Genomic DNA, 19,245 nt, shown 5'->3' with positions numbered 1-19,245 from the left:
GCCCCGCTTCATCGCACTTCTTTCTTTTTTTCTCGTTCTCCTTCTTTCGCTCGTTCTCCTTCTTTCTCTCATTCTTCTTTCTCTTTCTCCATTTTTCTCTTCCTCCCTTTCTCCTTTTTTCTCTCTTTTTTCTTCTTTCTCTCTTTTTGCTTCTCTCTCTTCCTGATTCTTTCTCTCCCCTTTCTTTCTTTCTATTTCTTTCTTTCACTCTTCTTTTGTTCTCTCTTTTCTCTCCTGCTTGTTTCCTCACACTCTTCCTTCTCCCCTTTGGATGGCATGCCTGGGTTTTATAAGGAGTAGGCTGATGAGATTCAGGTGGCCAATCCAACATCAGTTAATTGGACCCAGGTGTTACCAATGCTGCTGCGGTTTGGCCTCTCTTGCTAGTGAAAGGGATCAGTATGGCATCTGAGACACCTACACTATCCTGCAACTTGAGTGAAATAAAATGTATTATAGAGTTCCCGTTTGGATTTCTTCCATCACGCGAATAGCCAGTGTAGTTTTGCCCACATTTTCCACCAGTGCGGCATTATGGATGACACTGGTTTCGCCAGTAACCACACCGGCACTTGCAGTTGGATGAACTTGCACGATATATTTTATCTACAGTGACAAGCAAGTCCAGGTCCACATGGGGTGCTGTCTCTCGTCGTCAGGGTGCATGTACGGTGACAATGGCCATCTCGGGCTTGTCCCGGCAGCTCAGTCCTGGTCTCAAATAAGACCATAGCTATCTCAGTGTTCTCACTGCAGTTCACCCTTGCCTCAAGTGGAGACGTTATCCTGGCAGCTCAGTCTTTGCCTCTGCCTGTGGGCAGTCTCTTGTTTATGAGCAGGTAAGAGGCACTGGCATCTCAGCTTGCCTCGGCCACTCGTCTTGGCCTCAGGAGAGGCACTGGCTGTCTAAGGCTTTCTTTCAGCAGCTCAGTCTTGGCCACACAGTGGCACTGGTGGTCTCAGGTTTGCCCCAGTGGCTTAGTCTTTCTCGAACCTGCGACCGGGGAACACAACTAGCAGCAAAACACCCCACTTTCTCTCCCTTCCTCCCTTCTTCCTCACTTCCTCTTTCTCCTGCTACTCTCCCTTCTCCCTTCTGGGCGGACTAGCCTGAGTAGGCTGACGAGATTCGGGTGGCCAATCCATTCTCGGCTAATTACACCAAGCTAATCCCAATGATGCTTAAGTTTGGCCTCACCTGGCCTGTCTGCTAGTCAGACATGGAATCATGGAATCAGACATGTCACAAATGGCACATCAGGTGGTGTTTAAGGCTGCTCCTATGATTTCAGAGAGCGATCCAATTAACTCCACAAATTCAAAACATTGTAGACATTTATTTGAAGTGATGGTAAAAGTCTAGTGCTGCTTAATGTCAAGACGATTGCAATTCTGACTGTGTGAAAACTTAAATCAACCACTGAAACAAACTTGAGGGGAAGTTATCAGGACACATTTCAAGAGAAGGAAATGGAAACTGTGATCTGTAAATTATGGATCACCATCACAAGCAATCCAGACACTGAGATACCCTGTCTAATCAGCCACATGAAAGATGAATGCATGCAATAACTGACACGCAGACTTCACAGACAAATAGGGAAATAAAACCCAATAACATCCCCAAGTAATCATCAATACATATTTATGATGCAAGAGCAATTTGTACAAACAGTGATGTGCAATCATTTTGTCCTTTGGTTTCTATGCACCTTCTTTGACAAGCAATAAAAATGGATATGGAAGAAAAATAACACCAAGCATCTTTAATAATCTCAGTCCCTCAGGGACAAGCAGAGCATATGGGATGTGGTCTCTCTCATACATGCATGACTGCTGAGTGCAGAGCATGTCTAACACACCTTACCAAAAATTGTCATTAAAAGATGGTGCATCCTATTCAATTACAAATTGCATTCCACATATATCTTCACTTTGATTATTTCCGAGGAAAATATTTTGCAAGAAATGCTGCTGATAAGTCTCTGAAGGGAGTGTCTGAATCGGACTTCATCTTGGGAATCCGGCACAATGTGCGAAGGTTGGGAGCACGCAGCAGCAAATTCTGTCCAAGACCCACACAGCTGGATGTCAGCCAATAGAGAGCCATTGACTGTAACAGAGATAGGTAATGAGCACACTTGTCCAAGTCAACACCCCACCTCCTTCCTCGTTTCCCACTCCCCCACCCATGCATGCATGCACATAGAGTAAGTAGTGTGTTAACCTCAAATCCCATCAATTCCCTTCATTTTAAATAATTCAAGGAAGCAGAATGATTCCATTAAACAGAATTCCCAATGAAAATAAAGAGCAAATGGTATTTAAGTGCTGCATTTACAGAACTACAAAAGTAGAGCTAACAGGCCAACGCAGCCAATACTGATCTCACAAAGCTGTAGGCCACCATAATTAGTCTTAGGTCAGATAGAATGCAGGTTGGCTTCCCATCAGTGCCTAACGATTGTTTCGATTACTGATCATTTGGCATGATCATCTCCTTGTTCTAACATTTAGCTATCTTTGTCCAGAGTTGTGCATTAAAATGTAATACTTTATGGGTTAAGTATAACTAGTGCCTGACGTAAACTACAAGGGAATTATAGCTGTAAAACATGGACAAGGGAAAATTTTAATAGCATGGGAGGTGGAAAATCTTCTACAAAGTTTTGAGCACAACTCATCAAATTTTAAACCCAAATATTATTTCTCACAAAAATATTTAGATGTTTCTTCTAACATTCATAACTGGAGAACTTGGAGAACGTATGTTCTGCAGCTGCAATATTACCAGTGGTTAAAGTAGCTGGCCACAGAAGAAACCTGATGCAGCAGTAAAGCGTGTAGGGAAGGGATGTGAGATAGTTCTGGCTGTATTATAGTAAATGAAGAGTCGATAAAGCTCCTTTGATAAAAGCTACGAGGATGTGGTGTGAATGTTACTTGTCACATCAGAGACATCACCTATGTAGAGATCAGTTTAAACAGAGTCAGCAGCAACTAGAGATAAGATGAGAAAAAATAGCTGACTTCCCTTATCATTAGAACAGAAAGGCAGCATGCACATACCGAGGGCACGGTTGCAGCAATTGGGACCATGAGCACCGAAAATCCACGGATCATGTACGTGACGTATTTCTGAAATTTTGACAATTCAATTCTCCTGAGAGCAAAGATCTGTATAAAAACATTATAGGGTCTGAATCAGAGCAGCCAGATGAGCTAAGGTCTTTGAACAATTTGACAGAAACAATTTTTCATCAAAGTAAAGTATCAGTATGAGTTTACAGAGGGCTAAGCAATGCAACCATTTACTGAAGACTATCTTATGGCAGTAGATGATGCAAATTGAAATATTCATCTGCCAGAGTAAATGTTGATGTCATGCGTTAATTATGGTGTAGGGAACGTTACTTAAAGAATAGAGAAACTATTAGGTTCTAAAGTTCTGAGAAATTGGTTTGTCATGACATGTTATTTAAGTGATTTATTCACACGCAGCTCACAAAATGATCAAATTCCTCAGAATATATCAAAGAAACCAAACATTTTAAGGTAAAACAATTCATGTATCTGGGTTGGAAGAGATCATTCTTATATAGTGGATATCTTTGAACAGCAGCTACTTTTCAGGTTTAATTAGTTCAGAATTTCCTTCACTGCTAAATCAATGTTAATGGCAAATTCCCCTGGATCTCTAATGGAAAGATGAGAAAAGGGTTCTTCCACTGCACCACTAGATGCTAGAGAAGGAATTTTACAAAATCACATTTTCTTCTAGTTCAAGCAATTGATCTGATCAATAGTCATCGCCTCACGGATCATAAATGTTTGTTTTTTAATTTATTCGTGTCATCACAAAACTGTTTGCCAATAGCGAGCAAATGTTAGTGTCACGTACACACCACACACTGAATACATGTTTGGTAATCAATCAACATGGAGTGGTTATTACTTTGAAAGCAGTTTGGCAGTGACAATCTCAAACATCTAGTTTGAAGACTGTAGGTTGTAGACAAGGTCAGGTCAGGTAAAGGCTTGAAGTTAAATACTTTGTGGGGTGGAGTGGGGGGGGGGGGGAGTCTGATCAAAAAGATATCTTAGAAAATCTGAAAGATATGATGATCAGGTGTGGTACTGTAAAGATTACTGTAAAGTACCCCCAATATAGATGGCTGGTCGGAGAATGGTGAGGGGGTGTTATAGGAACATAATGAGCATGTGTGAGAGAACAGGTTACAGTTAATAAGTAGGGAATTTTTCAAGCTTCGGATACTTTACATGCTTTTCAGATACTTTTCAAGCTTCATTTGATATTTTAAGCTTTTCTGATTTTTTTTAAGCTTTTCTGATATTTTTCAAGCTTTTCTGACGTTATCTATTAGGTTTCTTTTCAGCGGCTATTGTGACTGTCGAGAGACTCAAGAAACTGCAGATGCTGGAGCCTTGAGCAAAACAAAAGTGCTGGAGGAACTGAGCAGGCCAGGCAGCAACTATGGAGAGATATTTCTAGTAGACCCTTTTTCAGACTGTGACTCTCTAGGTTATGAATTGCACTACACCAACCAGCAAAGGAATTGCAGGCAGGGTAGAATTTATAGTAGGATTTGCAACAAATAGTCCATTTTAAAACAAAGTGGAATTGATCTGGGCACTTTGGGGAACAATCTATTCAGAGCCACTACAAAGCTATGGGTAGAACTACACAATATATCCCAATGAATCAAAAATTAAAAGACAGTGACATAGCACCAACTGAAAGTGCAAAGCACCTGCAGTATTTAAGGCATCAAATGATATACGAGAGAACATCTCCATTCCAGCCAGGAGTAGCACAACAGACAACCACTCCACACCCTTGGTAAATTCTCATACAATGATTTCTGGTTACTGTTCAGTCTATCAATAGCACTTTTTGATTTACTTTGCAAAGTCCTTCATAATTTTTATATTTGGATCACTTGTGCACAACTCATGAGCTAAATGGTGCCAGGTATTTTACCAGGTTATTCAACAAAATCTAATGTAGGAAAATAACTGCAGATGCTGATACAAATCTCTCTCCTAGATGCTGCCTGATCTGCTGAGTTACTCCAGCATTTTGTGATACCTTCAACAAAATCTAATGATTTCCTTGTTGACAGTCAAGTGTGCAGGCATTTTAAATGATGAATTATGCAACTGCTTACTGAAGGGGCTGCAATTTTTGAAACAACACCAATATTTTCTATTATTTTCAGGAGATCTTGTTCACGTCTTTCAATTTACAGTGTTTCACGTGTAAAATTACTGCATATCTCAGAAACAATGAAAGCACGCACATCAGATTTCATTAACACCACACTTAAAATCTGGTGAGTCTGTGAGTGACCAAATCCAGAAACAAAAAGAGTTGAAATAAACCTGTATTGCTTACAGGATGAATCGAAAGCATGCCCTCATTCCTATTTACTCCATCAAGCAATATTCGTGCCAAGGGTAACACAGGTCAGAATTCCATCAATGGCAATTATAAAGAAAGACAATGAGAATAATTTATTTGTTTGGAGCGCCAAACATGCTTAATGACTAAGTGTGACTCCAGTGTTAAGAATAAGAAAAAAATTAAAAGGAAAGCCAAATATCTGAAATTATTCTCTTTCCTGATGAACACATTTTCTAAACAATAATCTTACCTCAACAATTAAAAGGTTAATGAGCCCCAATGAAATAGGCATTATCCAGGTAGAATCAGGCAAAGTCAGGTCAGGAAACCAAAGGACACCGCCCACTGATAGATTCTGAGCCACAGATACTAGAGCATAAAATAGAATAACATTAGCTATCTCATGTTCCCCATGCCTTCTTAACCAATCGCAATAACAATGTTTCAATTGCAAGATGCCCACAAATTACTCCCAAAAATCATTGTTGATATCATAAACATTGCTGATCAAACCAGGCAGAATCTACCACCCTTGAGACCCTCCCTCGGCTGCTCTATATTTTCTTTCAGCAACCCACCATTAAATTAGCAAACTACTGTATTATACATCAGCAATTTTACTTAATATCCACATGGTATCTTATTGAACCCCTTCTGAACGTACAAATGTACCTACTGATTTCCCCTTATCCATTCTATTATTTACAACCTCAAAAAAATATATATCTGTTAGATGTTTCACTTAATTGGTTATGTAGACTCTCCCATATTATTATGTTCCTTAATATTAGATTCTGTTTATTTTTCCTTTACTGATTCCTTTAGGCTAACTGGTCTATACTTCCCTGATTTCTTTCCCTTAAATAACAAGTCATAATTGCTATCTTCTAATCTGGATCCTTCTTCAGTCTAATGGAAAAGGGGGGAGAAACTTGAAAAAGAGAGGTCGGGGTGGGACATGGCTAGCAAATAAAGGTGGACACAGGTGATGGGCAGGGATTGATTGACAGATGGGTGGAGTAAGCATGGAATGTAAAGCCAGAGGAAGAGATCTGGGTGGAAGGGGACGGGGGTGTGGAAGGAGAGTAAATTAAAGGGAAATATGGGATTCAGGGACTGTACATGAGCAAACAGAGGTAGGGAAAGGAGCAAGGTGATTGGTATAATGAAAAACAACGGGAGAAATATGTGCAAACCAGAATGGGGAGTGGAAGAGGAAAGAATAGAACATAGAACAGTACATCACAAAAACAGACCCTTCAGCCTCCAAAGCCTGTGCCGAACATGTTACCAAAACCAACTTTTCTCTAGCTGCGCATAATCCATATCCCTCCATTTCCTGCCTATCCAAAAGTCCTTTACATGATACTATCGTATCTACCTCAACCACCACCCCGCAGCCGTGTATTCAAAGCATTCACCTCCCTCTGTGTAAAATACTTGTCCCAAACATCTCCTTTAAACTTTAGCCCTCTCGCCATAAAGCTATGCCCTTGAGTATTTGATTTTTCTAATTTGGAAAAAAGCTTCTGACTGTGGTATGTGGGTATTACTTGAAATTGAAGAATTTAATGTTTAAACCATTGAGTTGTAAACTTCCCAAACAGAATGCAAGGTATTGTTGTTCCAGTTTGGATATCGCCTCACTCTGTCTTTGGAGGCGGCAAAGGTCAGAAAGGTTGGCATGGGAAGAGTTAAAATGGTTAGCAACTGAGAGCTCTTGGAGGCCTTGGAGGACATAGCGTGTGTACTACATCTAAAGTGCTAATGAAGCCAAGTACCTGCTGAGGAATCAGATGCTGCTAGACTCAGGTTCCTCAAAGCGATGGAGATGAAAACCCAGAGTGGCAGCTGGACCCAGATGAGAAGACTTGCTTTGAAAGGATGACAGTTGTCACGCACGTAGAGCTCTGAGATGATCCTTTTCAAATTTTTCCTAAAATGGAAACTGAGTCCCGAGAGACAAAATGCTAAAATGTTACAAATAGACAACTTACTAATCAATCTGAATTACAAACTACATATTCCATATAGTTTTGAGCTTCATTTGCTGATGCTACAATGAAGGCAAATGGAGGATATTGTATCACAAGCTCGACTGTAGTGAATGGCAAACCATGTTGGCCATATGATTTCCTGGCATTCATTTCAACAATTTATAGTAAAGGTATGGTCCCCCACGTTGCCTTTAACAGTGGAGAAGGTCCTGAAATTATAAAGATTGTGCCGACATAAAATTCTGCTACTGCTGATGCTCAAAGACCCTCATGGGTGAAGAGATTTTGAGTCGACATATCTGTTCTGAATCTACCTTATTTAATGCAAGGGTTGTGTTGCACAACACAACATACAGTACCTTCTGTATGAAAACTGGATCAGTTCCACAATAACCGCACAAGAATCATTGATGCAATAATTCATGGAAATGCTTCTCTCATAGGTAAATTACGGCAGGTCGTGTCCTTTTGGCTTTATCCCTCGTATTGTTGGGAATTAACCTTAAATATACCAATCCTGAAAACCTATTCCCATTATCTTTAAAGGAATCAACCAATGAGCCCCGGGAAATCATTGCCTGAAAGGCCGTGAAAGCAGAGTTGGCTGTAACTTTCAAAAGATAACTAAAAGCTGTCTGACAAAGGGAAACAATTTAGGATTTGAGGGAAGAGCACGGGAATGGGACAAAATTGATTGTTCTTGTAGAAAGCCATCGTTGACCTGTGAACAACAGTCTCCTTCCATGCTACAATGATAAAACATCAATTGTGAGGCAGTAGGTAATAATCAGTCTTCTGATGTTATGAGGTGACATATGTCTACTCTCAATAAAAGGATTGAAGATGCCAGTCCTTTCCAACCAAACACTACCGTGATATCACCTTTGGCATATCCATCCTCCCTGGGGCATTTCCATGCACCACATTTTTAAAGTTAGGGGCATTTTTAAAGTTAGGGGGCCAAAATGGCTGTCAGGCTGTTATATAACTAACCTGTGAAACAGCTCTCACACTATCATCACCAGTGTTAGTTATCAGCTGCAGTCCAAATGTAGAGTAGACTGGGATGGATATGTCTGTGCCACGTCCCAAGACTGATGTCGGATGAACCATCTTGTTTTATTACTATATTGTTTTGTAGCAGTTGAGCACAAGCAGGTGTAAGGAGTAAACTACATCATTATAGATGATAGACACAAAAAGCTGGAGTAACCCAGCAGGTCAGACAGCATCTCTGGGAAAAAAGAATCGTTGATGTTTTCGGGTCGAGACCCTTCTTCAGACTCATAATAATATACATCATAGATAGACACAAAAAGCTGAAGTAACTCAGCGGGACAGGCAGCATCTCTGGATAGAAGGAATGGGTGACGTTTCAGATGGATACATCATTATAGATCTGGAATCAAATATATGTAACTCACGATTTGCAGATTCCCCTTTCTAAGCGGAATTAGTAAACTGGTAGGTTCATTGCATTCATTGCCAATACTTGTTGAATAAAAAAAGATTATTAGCTGAATTTAAATGCACAAACTGCAGTGCTGCGATCTGAAAATTTCCAGACTGGTAACACTTTGACTTTTTTATTTTTCGGGATCTCAGCATCACTGGCATGACCAGCATTTATCACCAATCTCAAGTCAAAAAGGTGACAGTGAGCTGCCTTCCTGTTATGATATTCCCAAGGTGTTGTTGAGGAAGAAACTCCTGGATTTGAGGTAAGATGCTGCAATGATACAGGACGAGCGATTTTGTTCCAGTTCAAGATGGTGTGCAACTTGTGGGGGAACCTGCAGTTGATGTTGTTCTCATGCACCTGCTGCCCTTGATGGTAAAGGTTCACAGGTTTGAAAAGTGCTGAAGAAATAGCCTAGATGAGTAACAGCAGTGCATTTCGTAGATAGTCATAATCATAAAGCACAGAAACAGGCCTTTTGGCCCAACTCATCCATGCCGACCAAGATGCCCCTTCTGTGAAAGAAGCGGACAGACATTTCGGGTCGGGACCATTCTCCACACTGAAATGTTCACTGGAAAATATATTATGCGACAGTATATGTTAGAAAAAAAGTGAAATAGAAGTGTGTTTGGATATTTATAGAAATAATATCCAATGCTCTAGAAAATCTAGTAGTCCAGCATTACCAGAGTCCCAAGGATTCCAGATTATGTTTCACTGTGCTTTCAATGCTTCTTCCATCTGATTCATCAACAGAAGGACATTCCATATCTTTATTTTTCCCCTTCATACTGAATCCCTGCATTCCACCACTCTCTGAGCAATTATGCACCCGTTTTTTAAACAAACCCAATCTGCTGCAGCAACATCAATTCTCACTTTCTTGGAGGAGAAGAAAAGATACATACCGAGCCACATTTTCTGACCACCCAACTTGCTTTGCACGTATGGACACTTCATAACGTAATCGCTTGGCTAGCTCTGCAATTTCAGGCTGTAGATTTTCAACCTAATGGATATGAATAGAAAAAACAATGTTTAATTCCCTTTCAAAAACAGAAAATGCTGGAAAAAAATCAGCAAGTCAGGCAACATCTGTAGAAACAGAAAGTTAATCTTTGTGACTATTTCTCTTTCCATAGATGCTGCCTGACTTGCTGAGTGTTTCCAACATTTTCTAGCATCTGTTTTTGTTTTAATTTTCAATTCCCGTTAAGGATGTAATCCATTCAGTATCATTTCCCCATGTACACAGATATATTATTTCCCAATAAAGCTGTGGAACAACTTTAGTTTGTTTGTAATAATCATTTTTATGTAGGATATCAATAGGGATATGGCAACTACTCTTCTTGCATTGAAGCTATGGGAATCTGGGACAGATGCCTCTTTTAATCTCCATCATTTAACATCTTTTAGAAAGTGTGCCAAGACTGTGGGTAGCACAGTGGTGCTGAGGTAGAGTTTTTAACCTCACAGCGCAAAAGATCCGGGATCGATCCTGACTTTGGGTGCTTGTCCGTACGGAGTGTGTATGTTCTCCCTGTGAGCGCATGGGTTTTCTCTGGGCGCTCTAGTTTCCTGCAACATTCCAAAGACGTGCACGTTTGTAGGTTAATTGGCTTCTGTAAATTGCCCCTAATGAGTAGGACAGAACTAACGAATGGATGGCCCCATAGCAGAAGTGTCCACATCGCGGTGCTGGAAACTGGAAGTGTCCTGAGCTAATTCTGGTACCACCATCATCTATTGTAACAAGAGATGGCTCAGTCTGATTGTCGCTGGAAGCTGGCGCCCTTTTCAGGACGGACGATGACAGTGATGTCAACATTTGAAACATGGATGATGGACAGGAAAGAAGCGAATGGGTGATTGTTGGTCGGCGTGGACTCGGTGGACAAAGGACCTGTTTCCACGCTGCATCTCTAAACTAAACAAATTCATGACAGCCACATCTTCACCAACAGTTTCTCATCCATCTCTGCCACATCAGTTCCTTTACAAACAAGGTTGGTTATCTCCATTTTATCTTCTTCTTTCTAATGCCATATATAAATCCACCATATTTGAGTCAGCTACCACATAGATAATCAGCACTATCCCTTGATATTCTTCCCCTGTGAACAGCCTGTACACCAATATTTAATACTGACTGTAGGTTAGAAGTCAAATGGAAAGAGCTTTGTAAAAGAGTTCCTGATTGAGGGAGCAAGGTAGCTAGAGGCCCAGCTCCTGGTAGTAGGAGAAAGGGAGCACAATGGCACACAAGGGCAAAGTCAGGGGAACAGAGTCTGTAGGAATTCGGTCGGAACGGATTTCCATGTTGGAAGGTGCACTGTAGGTGCCCCAGTACTCTGGGTTGATACAGCCCAGGAGAAAGATCATTGACAAAAATTATTAACTGCTGGTTTAAAATAAGAGAGTGAAAACATTTAATTGAAAGTTTTTGGACTTTTAAAAAGGGAACCAGAGAACTAGGGCAAATATCGACTGACGTCTATTACAAACCCACTGACTCACACAACTATCTCGACTATACTTCTTCCCACCCTGCTTCCTGCAAAGACTATCCCCTACTCCCAATTCCTCCATCTACGCCTCATCTGCGCCCAAAATGAGGTATTCCATACCAGGTCATCCGAGATGTTCTCATTCTTTAGGGAACGGGGGTTCCCCTCTCCCATCATAGATGAGGCCCTCACTCGTATCTCCTTGGTACCCCGCAGCTCCACTCTTGCTCCCTCTCCTCCTAGTCACAACAGAGACAGAGTCCTCCTAGTCCTTATCTTTCACCCTATCAGCCATTGATAACATCGCATAATCCTCTGCAATTTTCGCCAGTCTTTTCAGTTAGTCAGACGTTCACTTGTACCTCTTCCAACCTCATCTATTGTATCGGTTATTCAACATGTGGACTCTTATGCATCGGCGAGACGAAATGTAGACTGGGCGATCGTTTCGCTGAACATCTTCGCTCAGTCCGCCTGAACCTACTTGATCTCCCGGTTGCTAAACACTTTAATTCTCCTTCCCATTCCCACACAGACCTTTCTGTCCTAGGTCTCCTCCATTGTCAGAGTGAGGCTAAATGCAAATTGGGGGAACAACATCTCATATTTTGCTTGGGCAGCTTACAGTCCAGTGGTATGAGTATGATTTCTCTCACTTCAGGTAGCCCCACCATTACCTCTCTCGCTATCCCTTCCCCACCCAAGTCGCACTAGCTTCTCATTTTCACCCAACAAACAGCTAACAATGGACTGCTTCCTTTATCATCGTTACTTTTTTGCATATCTTTCATTCATGTTCTTTATCTCTCTACATCATTGTCTATATCTCTCATTTCCCTTATCCCTAACCAGTCTGAAGGCTCCCGATCCAAAACGTCACCCATTCCTTCTCTCCAGAGATCCTGCCTGTCTCACTGAATTACTCCAGCTTTTTGTGTCTATCTTCCATTGAATACAAGGATTGGGTTGTTGCTCTTACAGAGTATTAAAGTATGAAATTTTGATCACCATACGAGAGGAAGTATATGATTAAGGTCAGAAGGGTGCAGAAAAGATTCACAAGGACGTGATAGGGATTGGTGGAAGCTTGTGATAAAGATGAGATGTGTAGCATAAGTGTTTTCTCTGTAGCAAAGGATTAAAGGTGACTTTACAGAAGTTTATGAAATCATGCGGAGTATAGATAAGGAATGTTCAGTCGTTTTCCCCTCTGAGTTGGGGAGTCTAAAACTAGACACCATAGGTTTAAGCTGAGAGTGAAAAGATTTTAAGAGAATCTGAGAGGCATGTTTTTTTTTACACCGAGGGTAGTTGGTAACTAGAATGCTGCCAAAGAAAGCAGAAGTGGATACAATTATAACATTTTGGAAGTAATTTCGATGGGTACTGTATGCGGATAGGAAAGGTTTAGACGGATGTGGACCAAAAAAAGGTAACTGGGACTAACTCAGGTGAGCATTTTGGTGGGCATTAATGAGTTGTGCCAAAGGGCCTGGTTAGGTGGTGTATAACTCTGCATTGCCCAAATATTTGCGATAATATGTGGATAGTGGAATTTTGGTTGAGCCAACCTATATAAACAACCAAGCCCTGTATTTCGCATGATATTTCAATGCTTGTTGATCAAAATGAATAATAATGTGCATGCAAACATCTGGTGACCATAACCATGATACTGGAACTTATGAAGAATGGTTACTCTGGTGAATTACATCCTGATACCAATTACTTAATTTAGAGATGGGATGCAAGGAAATAAAACTAGCTTTTTTTTTTACTAGAGGCTTGCTGATCTACACCAATGTCTCCACTTATCTTAACACGCTGGTTACTGATACATTTCATAATGTTTCCAGTGGCCCACTTGTAAGTGCAATAACCACAAGTCAAATGTGACGAATATTCATTCAAAATATGAAGAACTAACTGATTATTATGTCCAACTAATGCAGGATTAAGTTTTCACTTACCTTGGCAATAATGTGCGTTTGATAAACAGCAAGTGGGAGGGTCACAGTTGCTCGTAACAACACTGTTGTGCAAATTATGCTTGCCCACCATGGCAGTCCTGTGGTTTGCTGCACATTAGTCAATACGTTCTCCATCAAGTGAACAGGCATCGAGTCAGAAACATTCTCATACCAGCCAAAGCGAGGAGCTGAAACCGCTGCAGCAGACAAGCATGAAGCCAATGACAGCATCCTTGTGTGACAAATTGAGGGATGTCCATAGATTCCAATTCCCTCACTCAGAGGAAAAGTGAGCATTTGTCTATTGCTGTTTGACCATCTGTCTTTTTGATGTGCAACCAAACAGGATAGTTCTTGCACTCGTTGCCATGAGCACCGTTTCACCATACATAATCTACTGGGCGACCATGCGAACATCATCATCAATTTTGATGCCGGACAGCACAGCATTTTGGGAAATCTAAGAAAACAAGAGTCAAGAGTATTTTATTATCATATGTCCCAGATAGAACAATGAAATTCGTACTTGCTGCAGCACAACAGAATATGTAAACATCCATATACTAAAACTCGCGTTTGTTTGTTTCTTTGTTCCTGAACTACAGCCAAAACGGTACACGATAGCGCGACAATTTTAGGCCCACCTTCCTCACCGTCGTCCCTTTGGTGCTAATGGAAGAAGTTTCATTGAAATCGGTGTTATATTTTTAAAGTCATTTTTAAGTTTAAATCCATTTCCCAGGGAGGGAGGGTGGGAGGGGGTTGGAGGGAGGGACGGAGTGGGGGAGGGAAGGAGTGGAGGGAGGAGGAGGAGGAGTGGAGGATGGGGAAGGGGGAGGGAAGGGGACGGGGGAGGGGGGGGAGGGGAGAGGAGGGGAGAGGAGGGGGGGAGGGGAGAGGAGGGGGGGAGGGGAGAGGAGGGGGGGAGGGGAGAGGAGGGGGGGAGGGGAGAGGAGGGGGGGAGGGGAGAGGAGGGGGGGAGGAGAAGGTGTTGCACCAATGCAGGAGAGGTTTGGGTCCAACAGGTCCACTTGGTCGAGTAGTACACTGTAAACAATATAATAAACGAGAGGAAAAAAAAGTTCTGTGTATATACAGTATACACATACTCACAAGTACACACATAGATATAGGATGTGTTGGAAAGAACTGCGCGTGCTGGTTTAAATCGACGATAGACACAAAATGCTGAAGTAACTCATCTCTGGAGAGAAAGAATGGGTGACGTTTCGGGTCGAAGGGTCTCGTCACTCATTCCTTCTCTCCAGAGATTCTGCCTGTCCCTCTAAGTTACTCCAGCATTTTGTGTCTACCACATACACGCACACATACGTACACACAAAAAACAAACAATAATAGTGCAATAATAACAATAATAGTCTATTGTAGTTCAGAGCTTATTTAAGGTAGTAGTGTTTAATAGCCTGATGGCTGTCGGGAAGAAGCTGTTCCTGAACCTAGATGTTACAGTTTTCAGGCTCGTGTACCTTCTTCCCGATGGCAGGAGTGAAATAAGTGTGTGGCCAGGGTGGTGTGGGTCTCTGATGATGCTGGCTGCCGTTTTGAGGCAGCGACTCTGGTAAATCCCTTCGATGGTGGGGAGATCAGAGCCGGTGATAGCATGGGCAGTGTTCACAACTTTTTGCAGTCTTTTTTGCTCCTGGGTAGCTGCACCCTATTGGATAGGAATAGTCATTTCGGAACCTATTCGCTTTAGTTACATGACTCACAAGGCACATGGCTCAAGAAAATACCTGCATCAAGCTAGTGCACATTTTTAACTAATCTGCAGTATTTCAAAGAGTGGTCAATCTCAGAGATTCCACTCTGAGACATAAATACTGAGTTCAGATTAATTCAAACCAAATTAGATTTACTTCAGATAACATTCTTTAGAAACATTAAAGACATTTTTTATAATCTTGAATAATTTACAGCACAGAAATAGGCCATGCAGACCAACAGATCTAGAATAGTGCTGATGCTTCACAACAACCTCATTCCTCTCTATTTCCTCCACCTTTGAACATATCATTTCTATTCCTTTTATCATCATGCCAAATCTCTCTGATTTCTCTCAACCATAGCAAATTCCACAGGAATGCTGCACATTAATTCCCATCAAATGAACAGGCATTTTGTAAGAAAAACACATGTACAGCCAAAATTTCACTATTCAGAAGTGTAGCTTTTTTGGGAACAGTAGGTGACTTGCACCTGTGGTCTTAAAGGTGCCTTCTTCTGCATCTTCTCAACTTGTTGGTGAATAGATCAAGATCATTTGCAAAGATTTACATCCTGTCACAGAAGACATATCTGCTGGATCTTGATCACTTTTCATCCAAGTGTCTATTTGCAGCTTCCACTGGAAGCTTGCGACAATGCAGACCATTTACATACCTAGGCAGTGTTGTGGACACCACCGGACGGGCAGATGCAGACATAAAAAACAGAATCAATAAGGCTAGGGTGGTGTTTAACATGCTCAGGAAGATCTGGAGCTCAAAATACATCTCAATCAACACCAAAATACGCATCTTTAATTCAAACGTGAAGCAGGTAATGCTGTATGGATCAGAGACATGGAAAACAACAAAACACACAACAAACAGGCTGCAAACATTCATTAACACCTGTCTCAGGAGAATACTAAACATCTGGAGGAGAGACAAAATAAGCAATGTGGACCTGTGGAAAAGAACAAGCCAGGATCCTATTGACTTACAAATTCGAAGGAGAAAATGGAGTTGGATTGGACACACCCTCAGAAAACATGCCACAATCACCCGACAAGCCCTGAAATGGAACCCCCAAGGAAAAAGGAAAAGAGGTTGCCTCAGGAACAGCTGGAGATGTCCAAGCAGAAATGTCTGGGAGTGGGCTCAACTGAGGAGATCTCGAAAGAACTGCCAACAACCGAGTGAGGTGGAGGACATTTGTCAATGGCCTATGCTCCCTAGAGGAGCAAAGGACTTAAGAAGAATAGTTGCAAATGCTTCTTCTAACACTTCTTCCTCAATAACAATCAGTACGGGAGCACCTCAAGGTTGTGTGCTCAGACCCCTGCTCTACACTCATGACTGTATAGCCGGACATAGCACGAATGTCCATGCACACAGTCCATCCTCAAGTTCGCTGACGACACCACCGTTGTTGGACAAATTACCGATGGTGATGAGTCAGAGTATAGAAGTGAGATAGAAGTGAGTATAGACTGACCAAATGATCCCAGCACAACAACTTGGCTCTCAATGTCTGTAAGACTAGGAAACTAATTGTGGACTTTGGAAGAGTCCAAATATCGACGGGACAATGGTGGAGAGGGTCAAAAGCTTCAAATTCCTGGGCCTGCATAATTCTGAAGATCTTTCCTGGACCCAGCACACTGATGCAATTATAAAGAAAACACATCAACCCCTCTACTTCCTGAGAAGATTACAGAGACTCGGTATGTCTGAGAGGATTCGCTTGAACTTTTACAGGTGTAGTGGAGAGCATATTGACTGGTTGCAATACGGCCTAGTTCGGCAACTTGAATGCCCAGGAGCGAAGAAGACTGCAAAAAGTTGTGAACACTGCCCAATCACGGGATCTGACCTCCCTTCCATCGAAGGGATTTACCAGAGTCGCTGCCTCAAAAAGGCAGCCAGCATCATCAGAGACCCACAGCACCTTGGCCACACACTCATTTCGCCCCTGCCATCGGAAAGGTACACTGTAACATCCAGGTTCAGGAACAGCTTCTTCCCTACAGCCATGAGGCATTAAACACTTCAACCTCAAATAAGCTCTGAACTACAGACTAATATTGCTATTATTGCACTATTATTGTGTGTGTGTGTATATATACACACACTGAACTTTTTTCCCATTTATTATTTTGTTTACAGTGTACTATGTTTACATATTCTGTTATAATGCTGCAAGTAAGAATTTCATTGTTCTATCTGGGACATATGACAGTAAAACCTTCTTGAAATGCTGATTAGAAAAATATAGTATAACAGTACAGCACAAGAACAGGTTCTTCAATTAAAATAAAAACTGCAGATCCTGGTGATCAGACATAAAATCACTGCAAACATTCAGTGGCTCTGGCAGCATTTATGGCAAAAGAAATAGAGTAAAGGTGACGAGGGTGGTACATGGCCAGGTGAATTAGGAATTCTGTGTGAGGGGAGCAAAGATCAGCAAGAATCTCAAACCTGAATCATTGACTACTTCCCTTTCCACAGATGCTTCCTGACCCGCTGAGTGTTTTCAGTTTTAAAGACTTTATAAAAGGCTGTGCATACAGATTTCCCCAAACTTCCACCACTACACAGATAGTAAAATGGAGACAAGTTGTGGAAAGGACATCCCTGATTAAAATGAATTGAGAAAATGTTCCAGTGAGCTTTTGTTGTGTTTAATGTATTCAGGAAACAAAGCAGCACCCGGTTGCCCTGCACGTTCCTCGGATATTTGAGCTGAAAGGCTGGCCGGCGGGTTCATCCCATTCATTTTACACAGGAGTTGGGGTGAGGGAGAGGAAGCATCGCCAGGCCCAGGAGCCTGGCCCTGGGGAACCGCCGCCTGGGGCCTGGCCTGGCCTAGCCTAGCCTAGCCTAGCCTAGCCTGACGCGGCCGGCGCCTCGCAGCCACGGTGGCGACCTCCCCACCCGACCATTCATGGGGGGGGGTGGTAGTGGCCCTGCAATGCTTGGACCCCGGTCCCAACTTCACCACCGATACTGCTCGCTGCCGTCTCACTGACCTCCCGGCTCCCGCACTCGGCCCGCCCCGACGTGGCTGCGTCACTGCCCCGCCTCCTGTCAGGCCGGAGGGGGGGGGGAGGGGGAGGAGAGGAAGGAGAGGAGGGGAGAGGAGGAGAGGAGAGGAGGGGAGAGGAGGAGAGGAGAGGAGGGGGAGGAGGGGGGAGGGGGAGGAGAGGAAGGAGAAGGGGAGAGGAGGAGAGGAGAGGAGGGGAGAGGAGGAGAGGAGAGGAGGGGAGAGGAGGAGAGGGGAGGAGGGGGGGGGGGAGGGGGGGGAGAGGGGGAGAGGGGGGAGGAGGAGAGGAGGGGGAGGGGAGGAGGGAGAGAGGGGAGAGAGAGAGGGAGGGGGAGGGGGAGGGGGAGGGGGGAGAGGAGGAGGAGGGGAGAGGAGAGGAGGAGGATGGGGAGAGGAGGATGGGGAGAGGAGGGGGGAGAGGGGGGAGGGGGGAGGGGGGAGGGGGGGAGAGGGGGAGGGGGGAGAGGGGGAGAGGGGGAGAGGGGAGGGGGAGGGAGGAGGGAGAGAGGAGGAGGGAGAGAGGGGAGAGAGAGAGGGAGGGGGAGGGGGAGGGGGGAGAGGAGGAGGGGGGAGAGGAGGAGGAGGGGGAGAGGAGGAGGAGGGGAGAGGAGGAGGATGGGGAGAGGAGGGGGGAGAGGGGGAGAGGGGGAGGGGGGAGAGGGGAGGGGGAGGGAGGAGGGGGGGAGAGGGGGAGATGGGGAGGAGGAGGGGGGGAGAGAGGGAGAGGAGGGGGAGAGGAGGGGGGAGAGGAGGGGGGAGAGGAGGGGAGAGAGGGGAGGAGGGGGAGAGGGGAGGAGGGGGAGAGGGGAGGAGGGGGAGAGGAGGGGGTGGGGAGGGGGTGGGGAGAGGGGTGGAGGGGGAGAGGGGGGAGGGGGAGGGGGAGAGGAGGAGGGGAGGGGGAGAGAGGGAGGAGGGGGAGAGAGGCCGGGGAGAGAGGAGGAGGGAGAGAGGTGGAGGAGAGAGGGAGGAGGGGGAGAGAGGTAGGGGGAGGAGGTGGGGGGGGAAGAGGGAGGGGGGAGAGGGAGGGGGGAGAGGGGGGGAGAGGGAGAGGGAGGAGGTGGAGGGAGAGGGAGGAGGTGGGGGGAGAGGAGGAGGGGGAGGGAGGGGGGGA

General features: G+C 43.8%; 2 protein-coding genes across 4 annotated transcripts in view; one reads left to right on the top strand and one right to left on the bottom strand.

The window, feature by feature from the left end:
- The window catches only part of LOC144599602 (allantoinase, mitochondrial), a 40,386-nt gene extending 31,865 nt beyond the window's left edge, over nucleotides 1-8,521 (top strand). Inside the window, exon 10 of the mRNA XM_078410674.1 lies at nucleotides 7,033-8,521. Within this exon, the coding sequence (XP_078266800.1) occupies nucleotides 7,033-7,167 (135 nt within the window). The 3' untranslated portion in view covers nucleotides 7,168-8,521. The remainder of the gene's footprint in view (nucleotides 1-7,032) is intronic.
- Nucleotides 121-18,189, bottom strand: cox18 (cytochrome c oxidase assembly factor COX18). Of its 3 annotated transcripts, none has more exons than XM_078410678.1 (7): nucleotides 18,121-18,189; nucleotides 13,365-13,824; nucleotides 9,793-9,893; nucleotides 7,207-7,373; nucleotides 5,676-5,794; nucleotides 3,070-3,177; nucleotides 121-2,113 (listed from the first exon to the last, which is right to left on the bottom strand). In XM_078410678.1, exons 2-7 carry the CDS (start codon nucleotides 13,812-13,814, stop codon nucleotides 1,940-1,942), a joined length of 1,119 nt encoding a protein of 372 aa, XP_078266804.1. In that variant the 5' UTR covers nucleotides 13,815-13,824; nucleotides 18,121-18,189; the 3' UTR covers nucleotides 121-1,939. The 3 variants fall into 3 exon arrangements, with proteins under 3 accessions (XP_078266804.1, XP_078266805.1, XP_078266803.1); XM_078410679.1 differs by lacking the exon at nucleotides 18,121-18,189 and adding an exon at nucleotides 17,570-17,588; XM_078410677.1 differs by lacking the exon at nucleotides 18,121-18,189 and adding an exon at nucleotides 16,090-16,293.
- Nucleotides 18,190-19,245: the final 1,056 nt, after the last annotated feature.

Source organism: Rhinoraja longicauda, chromosome 13 (assembly GCF_053455715.1).
Source record: "Rhinoraja longicauda isolate Sanriku21f chromosome 13, sRhiLon1.1, whole genome shotgun sequence".
NCBI classification, from domain to species: Eukaryota; Metazoa; Chordata; class Chondrichthyes; order Rajiformes; family Arhynchobatidae; genus Rhinoraja; species Rhinoraja longicauda.
Note: the sequence above shows the minus strand (reverse complement) of the source record. Positions and strands in the feature narration are given on the sequence as shown.